Source organism: Lycium ferocissimum, chromosome 1, assembly GCF_029784015.1.
Source record: "Lycium ferocissimum isolate CSIRO_LF1 chromosome 1, AGI_CSIRO_Lferr_CH_V1, whole genome shotgun sequence".
Lineage (NCBI taxonomy): Eukaryota > Viridiplantae > Streptophyta > Magnoliopsida > Solanales > Solanaceae > Lycium > Lycium ferocissimum.
Genome location: NC_081342.1, coordinates 69,813,513 through 69,828,711, shown reverse-complemented (window position 1 = coordinate 69,828,711; position 15,199 = coordinate 69,813,513). Strand labels below are relative to the sequence as shown.

Here is a 15,199-nt window from a genome sequence, read left to right as displayed (position 1 = left end):
GGATCAAGTCATACCGTAGTTCAGAAAAGTGAGTTTTTTTTTTTTTTTTTTTTGTCCTAACTTTTGCCAAGGCCGCCCCTTGCGAGATTTTCAACCTAGCGGACTTTTTTTTTTTCTTTGTGTCCTAACTTTTGACTAGGCCGCCTCTTGCGAGATTTTCAACCTAGCGGACTGATTTTTTTTTTTTGGGTGCCGTGCACAGTTTATACTCTTGCGGGCCAGGAGTATCATCTTATTCAAGGATAGTACTTCTTCAAGAACTTTGCGTTGATAGGACCGATCCTCAGGCCATCCGCATCAACAAGCTTGTAAGCGCCACTTGAATATGCTTCTTGCACGACATATGGTCCATCCCATTTTGAGGTGAATTTGCCCCCGGACTTATGGGAAACGATGATGGGTCTTCTTCGCAAGGACTTGATCTCCCACTTGGAAGGACCTCGAGCGAACCTTTTTGTTGAAGGCACGAGATAGACGGGCTTGATAACATTCAAGATTTTGTTGAGCCTCCGGCCTTTTCTCATCAAGTGCTTCTAACTCCGCAAGACGCAATCGAGCATTTTCCTCTTCGGTGAGCCCTTCTTGAATAGCAAGTCGTAAAGAAGGTATTTGGCGCTCAAGTGGTAGGATCGTTTTCAACTCCATAAGCAAGCGAGTATGGGGTTGCTTGCGTTAGTGTGCGGTAAGTTGTCCTATATGCCCACAAGGCTTCTTCCATTCGTTCATGCCAATCCTTTTTGGACTTGGAGACAATCTTCTTCAACAAGTTACACAAAGTCTTATTGAACGCTTCAGCTAGACCGTTGGCGGCAGCATGATACATAGAAGATTTACGCTGCTTGAAGCCGAAGAGATCGCAAATCTTGTTCATCAATTTGTTATCAAATGGCTTGCCATTGTCCGTTATTATGTAACGAGGAATGCCCCATAAACTCATGGGTATTCACAAAGAGATCAAGACATCAAATATTGTCACGAAATACCAAAGTGATGTCTCAAGTTCTTGGTGGTAGTTGTCCTCTACTTTTGCTTTCTTCGGACGCTCAACTGATTTCTGCTTCCTTAGTCTTCTGACCATCCTTTTCCTTGTTGGTTGTGTAGATGATTCTTTTTGTGGACTTGTTTTACAGCGTCTCCGCCTAGTCACCAGAATCCAACCTTCATCATTGGCTTCATCAACTTGGGTTCTATCTTCCTCCAATAGTCCTCCCTCATGTTCTTCAAAGCTGCATATCTGGACCGGATCGAAAGAGCCAAAGGTGATAGAGATTTGATTCGAACTTGCCTTCTCATCATCAAGCAGAATCTTGTTTTCATTAGCCAACTGCATAACTTTGTCCTTGAAGACAAAGCACTTCTCAAGAGGATGACCCACAAGTCGATGATATTTGCAATAGTTCGGGTCGTTTGTTCTTCCAGCTTCGTTGGGCCGCTTCATCTCTGGTAACTCAATGAGTTTCAGCTCAAGTAATTCATCAAAAATTTCAGGGACATCAGAATCCAGGAAGGGGTATTCTCTTTCTTGCATCTCCTTCAAGGTCGACTTTCGACTTTTGTTATCTTGGAAGGAAGTTGCTTTCATACTCTGCTTCTTGCTCACCTTCGTAGTAAACTTTACGGGCGAGACATTGACGTTCATAGATTCTTTGTTGTCACTCTTAGGAACGAACTTGCTCCATTTCTTGGGTTCCTGCTTGTCCTTTCCTTTGCAAGGGTCGTAGTCAGGCATTACTTCATTCCCAGTAGAAGACATGCTCAACTCCATGTCATGAGCACGAGTAGCTAGTTCTTCAAAAGACCTTGGCTTAATTCCTTGCAATATGTCGTGAAGCCCCCGGTGCATTCCTTGGATACACATCTCTATCGCAGAAGCTTCGCGAGCCTATCTTTGCGGTTTAGACTCGCATTTCTCCATCGGTTGATGAAATCGATAGCGGATTCGCCCTTCCCTGCGGCGAGTGCTTGTAAGCTCAACCATGCTCACGGTACGCCTTGTGCTATAAAGCGATCGAGGAACTCGCTTCTCAGTTGCTCCCAACTATCGATAGAATTAGGCTCAAGATCGGTGTACCGGTCGAAGGCATTTCCTTTGAGGAGCGGACGAACTCGTTTGACGAGATAGTCTCCATAGGTCCCGGCGTTGTTACATGTTTCAACAAAATGTGCAACACGTTACTGGATTTCCTTGCCTTCAATTCTTACCGAAATTTGGGAGGTTGATAACCGGCGTGGCATCTTGAAGCTATCAATTCTTGTAGTGTACGGCTTTCCGTAAGTAAACGAAGACTTGGCGACAACTTCGTACCTATCCTTGATAGTCCCTTCGATGAACTCCTTTAGTCGGTCAAGCGGAATCATCCCTTCAGAAGAAACAGGAATTTCCTTGGTAGGTGGTACTTGTTTTGCACGAGGTTCAGTCTCTTGTACTTCTGGACCCTTCCCAGATGCGTGGATGGATTCTCCTTCCATTAATCCATCCATCTTGTCCATCAACTTCTCAATCCGAGCGTCTTGATTTTGCACATGCTTGGCTAAGCCATCAATCACTTTTTCCAAGTTTGCCGTTGTCTCCTCCATCGACGAAGCGTTAGTTACCATTGCTGCGTGATTGTTGGGGATGTTGGAGAATAGCATGGATTATCGCGTAAGTTGATCTTTGGTGCCTACTTCGTGGTGTGAGTGGAGAGGATTCGTCCAAGTATCATCATCATCCTTCATAGCGAGTTCTTGGATCCGCAGAGATCAAGTAGAGCTAGAGTCTTCTTAATCTTTTCGGCAATGTCGCTTCCTTCCTCCGATGCATCGATAGAGAGGATCTTGCTCCTTTGGAGATGAAGATCCAAAAACAGAGTTGTTACGGACGACACTTGGAGTGCTTATTGTCCCAACATGCTTGCTTTGCTCCTCGTAATCGGGTCCAATGCTACCAAAGGTAATGTCGAGGATGCTTTCCACATCGACGAGAGAACTTGGAGTTAGAAACCTTAGAGGAAATTAATTTGGAGTTGATCTTCTCTGAAGTCATCTCGATGTTGTTAAACTTTGATGATTGAAAAGTTGAGATGAGAGGTAGAGATTGTCCCATTGGCGTGCCAGAATTTGTAGACAATAAAATTCGCGTCGAGAAAATAATAATCAAGACAGAGAAAAATATCGCAACAATCGTTGTATTTGATTTTGAGAATATGAGTGTTACAATCTCTATGATTCCTCGATTCGTCTTTTCAACAATAAATTCAAGGGCTTTCGAGCTTGATCTTGAACTTGATGGATTTGATTTTGACTTGGACTTGAATTCAAGGGCTTTTGAGCTTGGTCTTGAATCTTCGTCGGATCTCTAGAACTTCTAGAGAAATACTTGAGTGCTTTCCATGTAGAGAAATGCGCGCGTTTGATCCACGAGCTCTCTCGGCTTCTTGTTAGAACTTCCTTTCTTTCGAATTATGGACTCTATTTATAGTTGTAGGATGGAGGAGTTGTGATAAGGACGGACTTCTTTCCACCAATCGATTTGGGCGACATGTCGATATTTGATTGGCCGGAACATGTCACTTGTACATGTGGCGCATCTTCATTGGCCTTTGATTTGACTAGGCATGCTACATCATTTTGACACGTGGCATGATCCTATTGGCTCTTTCGTTTGACTTGGCGTGCCACGTCATTTGACATGTGACACCAATTTGGGCCTCTACGATTAGATGACATTTTGGGCTTAGCAAAGTGGGCTCATTATTTATAGCCCAAATTAATGGATTAGCCCAATAGCATCGGATCATTAATCAAATTCATATTTATTGGACTTAAATAGTCAATTCAATTATATTAGCCCATAATTTATTTGGACTAATATATCTTGAATTTAATATAATCCGAATTTCCTACGGATTTAAATTTAATAAAATTCCGTTGTTTACACCATATATGATGAATCAATTCTGCAAATCAAAATAAGAAAAATACAGTTCTCAACCTATGCAGTCCATGTCCCCAAGAAAATCAAATGTATACTCGAATCGATGTTGGATATCAAATTAAAATTGGATTTAAGTTATAAGTGAAGAGGTAGAGTCTGACCAGGATTTGAAGTTTATATGTCCTGAACTTGTCATCAAACTCATAACTAGTTTTAGTTACTATTCATAATTAAATATTTATATATATTTAATGAATTTTCTAATACAAATACAATATCTAATCGAAAGCTACTGGGTCCGTCTGATCTAATATTATAGCTCATCCATGGTTATAACTTATGACGCACAATGTGTAAAGATCTTTTATACTATCAACGTAGTTTTTCTCGTGATTGAGTTCATTACCATTTTTACCAGATTATCAATTAATGTTTATCACAGAGATTTACTCGTGAATCGTGATGACAAGTTCGTTAATATTTTTACCAGATTGTATAAAATTTAACCTCTTAAAATATTGTAATCAAAATGAAACAGATAGGTATTATTTTTTCAAACAAGTGGTCGATCAACCGCATGTTATGCTTAACCGAAATTCTTCAATCACAAAAAGAAAAAAAAGAAAAAAGCCAAACAAAATTAATTAGATGAATAAATAAAAATATAATTAACCACTCTTTCCCTGAGATATCTCTTAACCACAACGCTAATTCTCATCCAATTCTTCTTCTCTACATTATTTTCTTGTTTCATTATCAAATGAGTTTAGCTTTTTGTAACCCCTTTTGGAACTTGACTCCATAATCATCTTTTGTGAGAAGAAACAGGTCTTTTTTTGATCTGTTCTCTTCTCTCTTTTTTATTTTAACCAAAAAAATAAACAATGGCTTGGCCATTGCTTCTCCTCTTGTTTTCATCTCTTGCTTTTTCTCATGCACAACTCACATTGGACTACTATGCCAAAACATGTCCACAATTTGATGCTATAGTGAGGGACATCACTCAACAAAAACAAATGCAATTCCCTGTCACCGCGGCTGCTACCCTTCGCGTGTTTTTCCATGACTGCGCTGTGGATGGATGTGATGCCTCCGTCCTTATCAAGCCCACCGCTTTCAACAAATCCGAGCTCGACTACGACATCAACCATTCCCTCGCAGGTGACGCGTTCGACTTGATCACCCGCATCAAGACTGCCCTTGAGCTCGCCTGCCCCGGCGTCGTGTCCTGCGCCGACATCCTAGCGACCGCCACGAGGAACCTCATCATCATGACCGGCGGGCCCCATTACAAAATCCAATTGGGAAGAAAAGACAGTCTAGTTTCCAACGTTTCAAACGTGGAAGCACACCTAACCCGGGCGAACGCGACAGTTGACCTAATGATCAAGAAATTCCAAGATATGGGCTTTGATGTCAAGGACATGGTTGTGTTGATTGGCGGTGGACACACGATTGGATTTGTTCATTGTAAGGAATTTGCTCACAGAATTTTTCCCACTCCTGACCCTTCAATGAACCCAATATTAGTTGAGAGATTGAGAACAATGTGTGCAAATTATACTATTAACAATGACATGGCAGCCTTCTTAGATGTCATAAGTCCTGGTAATTTTGACAATGTGTTGTTCAAGAATTTAATGAAGGGCATAGGTGTCCTAGGTTCAGACCAATTATTATATAGTGATCCTAGGACAAGGCCATTTGTTGAATTATATGCCAAAGATGCTTTTGCTTTTGCTAGTGATTTTGGTCATGCAATGGAGAAACTAAGTGTATATCAAGTCAAGATTGGTGAACAAGGAGAGGTAAGGAAGAGATGTGATGCTATCAACAGTGCTCACACTTGAAAGAGGAAAAAAGAGAAAGAACTTGACATGAAATTACATGGTTTTGTTTGGATTTTGAATGATCCAAGAAGAACTCTCCATGATGATCTGTAGAATTTGTGCTTATACGTAATGATGAATGACAATATTGGATAAGAAAACTATTAGTATTGTGATTATTTGATCATTTTTTTGTAAGTTTTGCACGACCATATCAGGGAACAAGTAATTTCTTCCTTTCTGAAATTTTATTCCATCTTTTTTTATCGATATGATACCATCACATAAGTTGTGCATTACATACTTGTCAAATCAATGAATGATGTTCCAATTTCAAACTTGATGAAGTTGGCAATATAAATGTATACTGTGTGCTCTATTCAAATTAAACTCATTTTATTCGACCAATTCACCATTTAGAGATTCATTTATTTTAATGTTGGTTGCCAATCTAGCTATCACAATTCTCTTTTCTTTTTTTTTTTGGATTTGATCCTGTGTGAAAGTTGGAATAATACTGAAAATTAGCATGACCACTCCGCACATATGACACAAAAATCGAGAAATTATCTAAAAAAACAAGTAGCAAGGAGCAGGGAGCTTTCATTTTTGAATCAGTGGTCAGATTTTATTTTTATTTTTATGCTCGAAAAGTTCCAAAGGTCAGTATCACACGATTTAAAACTCTGTGGATTATAAGCCCCGTCCTCTACCCCTCTCCACTTAAATAACAGACTTGTGACATGCTTCTAACTCACATTTATTTTCAGCATCTCCTCTTACATGCTCATAGATTATTTTCCCCATGAAATTGGCAAATCAAATTTCACCTAGCACCTATACCTTGCATTGTAATCAGAAATAGCAACCATTTAGCCCGAGCATCCGAGAAGTCAATACCATATTGACAAAAACTCATGCAAGAAAAGATGGAGACGATAACAAATTGAGCATTCACAAACATCAAAATGGTCTTAAAATTGAAAAACATATTCTATCTCAAAATTCCGTAGACACATCATAAGCAGATAAGCAAAAAGGTCGATTGATGATTACTCTAACTCTCGGTTTGCTCCCTCAGTCTTCGGATTGTGCTCCTAACTGTCACAGCACTTGCAGTGCTATTGATGAAAAAAGAGGAATCAGTTATTTGCGCAAAAAAGGTAAAAAAAATGAAAAGAAAATATAGAGACGGGAATTACTTCAACGTATAAGCACCGCCTGCTTTGACTTTGCCGCAATCTTTACAGCCCCAAATACCCACAGCTTTTCTCTTCACGGCGTACTGCTCAAAATAACAAGTGTATATTCAGAATACGTGTATTTGAGACAAACCAAGGAGCAGAAAGTCATTCCGGAGATAGTTAAATCACATTGTGTGCTTCTAATTAATTCAAAAGCACCAGAAGATCATACCTTTCCACAAAACTCGCAGAAGTACTTGCTATGCTGGCTAACCTCCATTTTCTTAATCTGCTTTCGCAGACTGGCACCATAACGGGTACCTAAATATATAAAGAGATATTTAGAGACATGACATTGCCAGACGCAAAAACAGAATGCATTCTATGCAACTGCAAAAGATGAAAAAGGCCATCTAAGTACAAAAATCAATGTTAAATGAAAAAGTATGTTATATAGGAGTATCAATCAAACAACTAGTGGAACACTACCAGGGGGAAGGTAATACTTCAGTCAACTAATTATATGAAAAGACAGCAGCTTTCCTACAATAAGCACAGTTCTGTGGAGAAAAAATTACAAAGCTTTTGCAATCCACAAAGGAACCTCCATTTTGTTATTCTCCTATATGAGCTCTCCTTTTTATTTGCTTGAAAAGTCATCAAAAGATTATCCCATTAAATTTTTTAGCTAGTATTGTTGAAATGAATAAACTAAAGTTACACAAATTTCAAATAACATGCACACAAAATGTGTGCTACAATACTAGGAATATTGTCCAGACCCCACTTATGGGATTACACTGGGTATGTTGTTGTTTATTGCCACATCTATTTTAACTGAGTGAAGCTAACCTGTGGTTTACTCAGATTCAGGTTGGCTCGCCATTCTAGCCAAGAAAAAAGTAATTTTTGAAATATTTATTAAAGCAACTTGATCAACCATATTCATGTGTAGCGGTAAACATAGTTCTATCTGTGTATTCATCTTTTCAAAACTGCAACATGCACCGTGAAAAAAGGAAATTTTTAACAAATCATCAACTTACCATATTTCCCGACAATTCCGGCCTTCTTGGTCCTCTTAGTCTGCAGAAAAAAAAAAGGTATGTTATTTTATAACTCATCTAAAAAAACTTCAACTGAACAATGCATCTACATCATCTAAAGTAGTCTATAACTAGGTCTGCCATCAATGGTGGAATAAACAAGCCCACCTCTACAAGAAAAGATGTTATTCTCAATATCTTAGTGGGCCAGTAATTCATAATATAATTGCTCGTTTATAAACATTCAACCTCTCAATCCAAATTCATCAAACCCGCTATCTTTCTATAAAAATGTTACACCAAAATAAGCCTAGAGAACTCAATCTCAGGAACAAATTAACATTTTAGTTTTCTAAAGACACCTTTTTACCAAATCATTCGATTAAAGGAGAAATACGCAGCACCAAAGAGCGTCACATAGTGGTAAAAACTTTCAAAAACTCACGTCTGGCTAGCTTAAAAACCTTATCTGCCTATGCTTATGTACTAATTCTGTGGATGTTTTCATCGCTAATCTGAGAAAAACAGCTCCAATTCCAGGATACCAGAAAAATAGGTCCTTTTAACACCTTATCAAAGTAAAATAAGACAATATTCGACGAAAAAACAAAACTATACCTCCTGAACAAGCATATTTTAACACAGAAAAACCGAAATCAGTCACCGAAAACACAAAATATGAAGAATATCCAATAAACTCAGCTCAAATATCTATCTACAGAGTCGCAAAATTCACAGGTATAGCCAATAAACCTCCAAAAAAGAGTATTTTAACACACAAAAAAAAAAAAAAAATCAATTACCAAAAACACAAATTACGAAGAAAATCCAATAAATTCAGCTCAAATATGTATGAAACAGCAAAAAAACTACTGAATTAGCATACTTTAACATAGATAAACAGAAATCAATTATCGAAAACACAAATTACGAAGAAAATCCAGCTCAAATATGTCTGTAGAGAGCTCAAAATTCACAGGAAAGCCAATAAAACTTCAAAAAAAGAGTATTTTAACACAAAAAAAAAAAAAAAAAAAAAATTCAATCACCGAAAACACAAATTATGAAGAAAAGTTGAAATATGTATGTAAAGAGTTGAAAAGTTCACAGGACATCCAAAAATAAGTATACTTTAACACATATAAACAGAAATCAATAACTAATTATGAAGAAAAATCCAAAAAATTCAGCTCAAATATGTAAATTCACAGGAAAGCCAAAAAACTACTGAATTAGCATATTTAAACATAGAAAAACTGAAATCAATCACAAAAAACACAAATTATGAAGAAAAACAAAATCAAATACGTAACAGAGAGTTGAAAAATTCACAGGAAAGCCAAAAAACTACTGAATTAACATATTTTAACACTGTTAAAGAGAAATCAATTACCGAAAACACAAATTATGAACAAAATCCAAAACATTCAGCTAATATATGTATGAAAATGAGAGGTTACCATCTTCGGTGAATGTATGTGTTCTTCGGTTCTCAATGAAAGGGCGTTAGTAGAGGAAACCCTAGATATCTCTTATGGATCGGGTTGTGTTGAGGCCCAGTTGGACTGGCCCAAATTTACACCAGGCCTTGCCTCCTACTTTTTGGGAAACTTACGGAAATGTATCCTTACACCATCTAGTTTACAAAACATGGCCGAAATAATATACTCTTTATAAACTTCACCTGTCTAGGACTGTATAGTATATGTATATACCTATACACTGTGTATATAACTAGATGACCGAATGGTATTTGGCTGTTAATTGTTGTCCTTTAACGATCAAACTTATGCCTAGTGGGACATAAGTTTTTTTAAGTACAAAAGTTATGCAGGGCTTAATTTGTGGGATATTATGATGCGGAAATATAAACTTTTATCCCGGAAAAAGGTTGTTTGTCATGAGGGACAAAAATTAAAGACTAGCATGTGATGAGGGAAAAAGTGCAAATGACCCTTTTTTTTTTCTTTTTTTTTTTGGGAAAAGGTAAATATTTGGCAGTTCACCAAAAATAATTCCAACCTCTAGCCATATATTCAAAATTTTATATACGATACAAATAATTGCACAAGTGGGGACTAAAGGAGAGTAGAGTGTACCCAGACCTTAACTCTACCTCGTGGAGGTAAAGAGGTTGTTTCTGAAAGATCTTAAAAAAAATACACTAGTTATGTATAAGATATGTATATCATATGTATATAGACGAACAATATATTTACCGGATTGTTTTGATGGACGGGTGCTCTGTAAAAATCTCCATTTTGGATTTTACATTTTAAGATAAATTAATCAGCTCTATTTGATGTAGAAGAAATTGTGGTATATAATGGAGAGAATTACAGGAATGGATTTGAGAGCTACTGGGTTTAATTTTCAATTTTGTTCATAGACTAATGTGCATATAAAAATATATATTGAGTTTCTTTATATTAAGAGGGTAAAAAATGAGGAGGCGAAGTTACTTTCTGTTTTTCTTTTTTGTAGAGACTCAAGTTGTTTAATTTTAGTATCACAAGACCAGGGAGTAAGAAGAAATATGAACAAACAAATAGTCTGTAGGTAAACACCACTAGGAGCTTTTTTACTTCAATATTATGTGGAAAGGCCAAAATTATTATAGTTGTACAAAGAAAAGAATATACTTATTTGAGTCCTATAGTTGCAGAAATAATAAATAGTTTTCAGACTTTTAGGGGCTAGGTACTACTCCATAATGTAGTAGTTTTTAGCTTTTATTCACGTTGCATCTGCTATACTATAAAGGAGTGACTATTTTACATGTACATTGATGACTACATTTTCCTTAGAACCGAGAAATCACCGAAAATTAGTTGGCAGATGGTTCAAAACTCGGTGAATACTGAGTCATCCCTTCTACTCTTCTCCATATTTAAACACTAGACTTTTGTCTGTGGTAGAGTTCAAACTCGTGACGTGCGCATAATCGACATATTAAACATTCCGCTCTTACCACTGGACCAAAGCCCCGAGGGCAAATGAATATCTTTAAACAACTGTAGCCTCTGCAGTTTTCTTGTCATGACTCTGTTTGACAAATCTAACATATAGGTCTGTTCTGCTCGAATCACATTCAGGAAGTCGCGTGTTACCTCCCTCCGACATGTTCTTCACAAATTCGACGAGATTTCTCCAATTCTCGGGCTCGAACAGCCTTTTGTTCAATCTCAAGTATGTAAATGCACTCAATCCATTTCCTCCTTCTGCTCTACTTGTACTCAAAACTTGTGCATATCCTCCTCCATCATACCTCTCTAGCGCGTTTTCTCCTGCTAGTTCTACTCCGACAATTCTAGTCGCATTCTTCACCTGTCGAACCAAACCTTCTGGCGAGCAATTCGCGTGTTGTGGCTGCTCGCCATCCCTCATTTCCATGCACGTAAAGTTAAACACGACCCCATGTTTCGCGAACATACGTGCTATAGGTAGGTAACCATCTCTATTTCTTGTGTTATAGTACCCTGCTGTTAATTCTGCTGCATGTGATCTTGTGTTATAATGCCAATGAATTCCAGCTACTTTGCCTGATAATTTAGCTCCTGTTCCTTTGAATATGCCTTCTGCTGATCCTAGAATTCTGTCTCCATGTTCTAATAATTTCCCGGAATACCATTCTAGGAAGAATTGTCCATATTCATTGCTCCATGTTCCATCCCTTTTGAAAAATCCAGTGTCCTCTGGAAACTGGTTGTACTGTCCGGAATCGTGGGGCCCACCTCGGCCCCACGATTCGTTTCCCATTGCTCGTGCTGATGCTGCTAGTGAAGCTTTCATGTACTGTTATAATTTCAACAAAGGACAAGGTTAGTTGTTTGTTTGGAAATCTCTAGCCGGGGCGGAGCTACATGCATGGTTTGACTGGATTCAATTGAATTCCCTTAGTTAGAAAATTATAAATACTGTACAATATAAGGAAAAAACAATATTTTCTGTATATATTTACGTTGTTAAATCGTCTTGATATAAGAGACGCTTCTAGTAGTGACAAAAGTGGCTCAAAAATTGTTTTAGGCTATGTTGCTCGGACCTTTCAAATTTGTTGCCCCCACCGCGTCGGATCCTCCAAAAATACAATAACTTTTCAAGGATCTGACACATACCGATCCATATTAAAGTGTTCGAGCAACATAGGTGTGATATCCGTGTATTTCTTAATCCCCTGTCAGAATTCTTGGCTGCACCAGTGTCTCTGGCTACTTATATAATCTTGGATTTTACATGTAAGTAACAACATTAATATTTCAAAATATAGAAGGAAAAAAATGTTACCTTGTCATAGCACTGGAATTCACCAATACCAGGAAATCTCCAAGTACCATTGCTTTCTGGATAAGATGGATATCTTAGTTCCCCACAAGGACCCATTCCCACTTGTATTTCCTGTAGAAGAAAAAAAAAGAATTTCAATTTCAAGTTTCTCTTTTGTTTTAGCAAAGGCAAATTGTGGTCCCTAATATGTGACTTATATACTTTTTTAGTGGTCCACCATTTGTATTTGGCTAAACAAACAAGTTTAGTAGGTCACTTGAGATTGACATAAAGTAATTCATTGATTTTGATCTTTCACTTGTTTTCTTTACCCATTTTCTTTCCCTATTTTGTAAAACATTGCTGTGTCTTTCCTAAAATACATATCCTCTTCCACTTTTGACTTCATATTAACTCTTTTTCCCCAGTGTTATGCATGTTTGTGTGTAAATAAGTCAAATCCTTATCCTTGGAGTTGCTGCCTTAGAATTTGATAAATCAACACAGAGAATTGCATCAACCGATTTAGGTTATATACACTTACAGTATAAAAAATATTCATATCATTAATGTAATTTAACGTGTCATAATAGGTTTCTTATCATTTCTTCTAAATTATTGAGAAATCCATCTGGAGCCAACCCTTAGGACAAACTGCAACCTTTAAAATTCGGGTGCGAACCAGTCCCCCACCCTTCTCCACTTGGTATAGGGTGCGAACCAGTGACCGAAGCCACAACGTTTCTCAACCTTTGCCAAGTGAGCTAAGTCATGGGGGCATTAATGTTTATTATATAGAATGACCAACAAGTAGCTTTTAGGCGACCTGATCTTATAATTAACTTTTTATACCGCCAGTACGTAGGACTTCAACTCGTCACAATAAAATGACAACTTAGATTATGAGAGACTGAAGAAAACTTAGACTTACCACTATAACATCTCCCAAGTAATTCTTGAATCTTTCTCTAAAACTTCGCATATAATCAGTGTAGACTTGAATTGGTGTTCTTCCTCTGAGTACTGGTAATAGATCACAACCTAAGGAAATGTACTCAGGATTTCTCCTGCCTGATCTGTCTGTATACACAAGATCAGGATTTTTGCTGATTTCTTCAAGTACCCATGGGGGTAGAGGGATACTGCAAAAAATCAATTAGCTATTTTTAGATACAATTTATTTTTCTTTTCAAGTCTAAACAGTTAAAAATAAATTTAATTTCTACCAACTTAATCTCAAAAAAGATTTGAACATTTACTGTAGATCCATTGCATAAAAGGGAAGATCTTAAGATTTAAGGATGCTACAAATCAGTGGCGAAGCCAAGATTGTCACTAAGGAGTAAGGAGAGTCAAAATATAATTTACACCTTTCAATGGGATCCAACATATGATGGAAACATAAAAAATTTATATCGACATATCTATACAGTGTAATTTTTTAACGAAAAGGTGTCAATTTACTCCCCTTGAATAAGGGTAGCTTCTCCATTGGCTGCAATAGTAGGATATATAGGGTTTTGGCCATAGGTATAATTCTAACAACAATTAGGCTGAATTTTTTCTTGCAATAGTGCAGCTTATTGGTGCATATTGGAAATAGAACAAATATAAGTGTTACTACTAGAGAAATTAGCAAATAATGGTTTACTTAAGTATATTAGTTAAAGCAAAAACAAAAAAAATGCTAAAGGAGATTTATATATATTACCCTCCAAAATATTTGAACTCCAGGAAATCAAGAAACGTTAGTTTTTTTCATTTCAATTCCACTATTACTATTCAAGAAGGTATATTGTCATTACATTACTCATTCGACGAGGTACTAAAGGGTAAAATAGTCAAATAGCACTTCTTATGATTAATTGACCGATGCTATCAAATTATTTTCTAACAGGTATGTCAAAACCTTAAACGACAGATAAAAAGGACAGAAGAAATCAGTAGTACCTGCAGGAATCTCCGACATTGCCACCACACTGATGAAAAGACATGACAACTTGAAGCTTCAATCCATGTGCTTGAACCATCTTGACAAGTTCATCATATCCTTCCCAATTATACTTCAAAGGTCCATTTTTTTCAACCAAACCCCACCAACAATCCACCATTACTCCTTCAACTCCAGCACTTTTTAATGCCATCAAACTTGCATTCATAGCTCTTGGCTTATTCAAGTTGCCTCCAATTGCTATAGTGTCAAGTGGTAACATCACAAAAACAGGCACTTTTGTGCTACTATTGTTGCTATGAGTGCTACTTGAGAGCCCATGGAGCTTCTCTCTTTCTTCCATATTGGGAGCCAAGAATTGAACATCTTGATTGGAACTTTTTGCTTTGAGATTGCATGATGGTGGATTCATTTTGGCAAAGCAAATCATGCTTGAGATATCATCATGTGTTCTATAATTTTTTCTTTCTTTTTTATTGATAAAAGAAGTTGAAGAGCAAGGTGTTAAAGCCATTTTTTTTCGTGTATGTGTGTGTTATGAGAAATAGAAGAGATTTTAAAAATAGAAGTGAGGTAGGAATTAGTGAAGATTGGGGATGTATATTTATAAAGGGGATTCAATATTGGTTGTATGGAGGAGGCAAATTTGGAGAGTTCTATCTTAGGAAATTAAAGGGAAAAAAGTACAAAAGTTCAAAAACATGTCAGCATATATACCGTTTCAAGGCCTACCTCAACTTGATGAATGACACATAAAACACAATATTTGTAATTCTTAATTGGCTTAATACATATGCAGCCCTTGAACTTGTTTCCTTTTCCCATTTTGACATCTTAACTAAGTGTTGTTCCTATTGAACCCCTGAACTCGTCCTCAAGTGTGTCTATCAAACACAATCTGACTTACATAGTATTCTATCTTCAATGTCGCAACATGCTAGTATATATTCTAATTTAATTATGCCATCTTTTAGCTAAGATTAGTAGCAATTGAGAGGAGAACAAAG

The 15,199-nt window shown here is 37.0% G+C and overlaps 3 protein-coding genes across 3 annotated transcripts; 1 reads left to right on the top strand and 2 right to left on the bottom strand.

Moving 5' to 3' along the window:
- Positions 1 to 4,800: 4,800 nt before the first annotated feature.
- On the top strand, positions 4,801 to 5,766 carry LOC132067127 (peroxidase 41-like). The gene has a single exon (XM_059460256.1). The coding sequence runs from the start codon at positions 4,801 to 4,803 to the stop codon at positions 5,764 to 5,766; it is 966 nt and encodes a 321-aa protein (XP_059316239.1).
- A 938-nt stretch (positions 5,767 to 6,704) lies between these two features.
- On the bottom strand, positions 6,705 to 9,547 carry LOC132058942 (large ribosomal subunit protein eL43). Its single transcript, XM_059451378.1, has 5 exons — positions 9,436 to 9,547; positions 7,976 to 8,015; positions 7,162 to 7,250; positions 6,948 to 7,030; positions 6,705 to 6,866 (listed from the first exon to the last, which is right to left on the bottom strand). Exons 1-5 carry the CDS (start codon positions 9,436 to 9,438, stop codon positions 6,803 to 6,805), a joined length of 279 nt encoding a protein of 92 aa, XP_059307361.1. The 5' UTR covers positions 9,439 to 9,547; the 3' UTR covers positions 6,705 to 6,802.
- Positions 9,548 to 10,529: 982 nt separating this feature from the next.
- LOC132058932 (beta-amylase 3, chloroplastic-like) lies at positions 10,530 to 14,856 on the bottom strand. Its single transcript, XM_059451366.1, has 4 exons — positions 14,192 to 14,856; positions 13,173 to 13,383; positions 12,263 to 12,373; positions 10,530 to 11,770 (listed from the first exon to the last, which is right to left on the bottom strand). The coding sequence occupies exons 1-4, from the start codon at positions 14,704 to 14,706 to the stop codon at positions 10,982 to 10,984; spliced, it is 1,626 nt and encodes a 541-aa protein (XP_059307349.1). The 5' UTR covers positions 14,707 to 14,856; the 3' UTR covers positions 10,530 to 10,981.
- Positions 14,857 to 15,199: the final 343 nt, after the last annotated feature.

Excerpts from the sequence above, each read along its gene's own strand:
- LOC132067127 (XM_059460256.1), top strand. The coding sequence starts at position 4,801 with ATGGCTTGGCCATTGCTTCTCCTCTTGTTTTCATCTCTTGCTTTTTCT.
- LOC132058942 (XM_059451378.1), bottom strand. Across the intron at positions 7,031-7,161 it reads TCTGCGAGTTTTGTGGAAAG|TACGCCGTGAAGAGAAAAGC; the intron begins GTATGATCTTCT and ends TATTTTGAGCAG. Across the intron at positions 6,867-6,947 it reads GGCGGTGCTTATACGTTGAA|CACTGCAAGTGCTGTGACAG; the intron begins GTAATTCCCGTC and ends TTTCATCAATAG.
- LOC132058932 (XM_059451366.1), bottom strand. The coding sequence starts at position 14,706 with ATGGCTTTAACACCTTGCTCTTCAACTTCTTTTATCAATAAAAAAGAA. Across the intron at positions 12,374-13,172 it reads ACTTGGGAGATGTTATAGTG|GAAATACAAGTGGGAATGGG; the intron begins GTAAGTCTAAGT and ends TTTCTTCTACAG. Across the intron at positions 11,771-12,262 it reads AATTCCAGTGCTATGACAAG|TACATGAAAGCTTCACTAGC; the intron begins GTAACATTTTTT and ends AAATTATAACAG.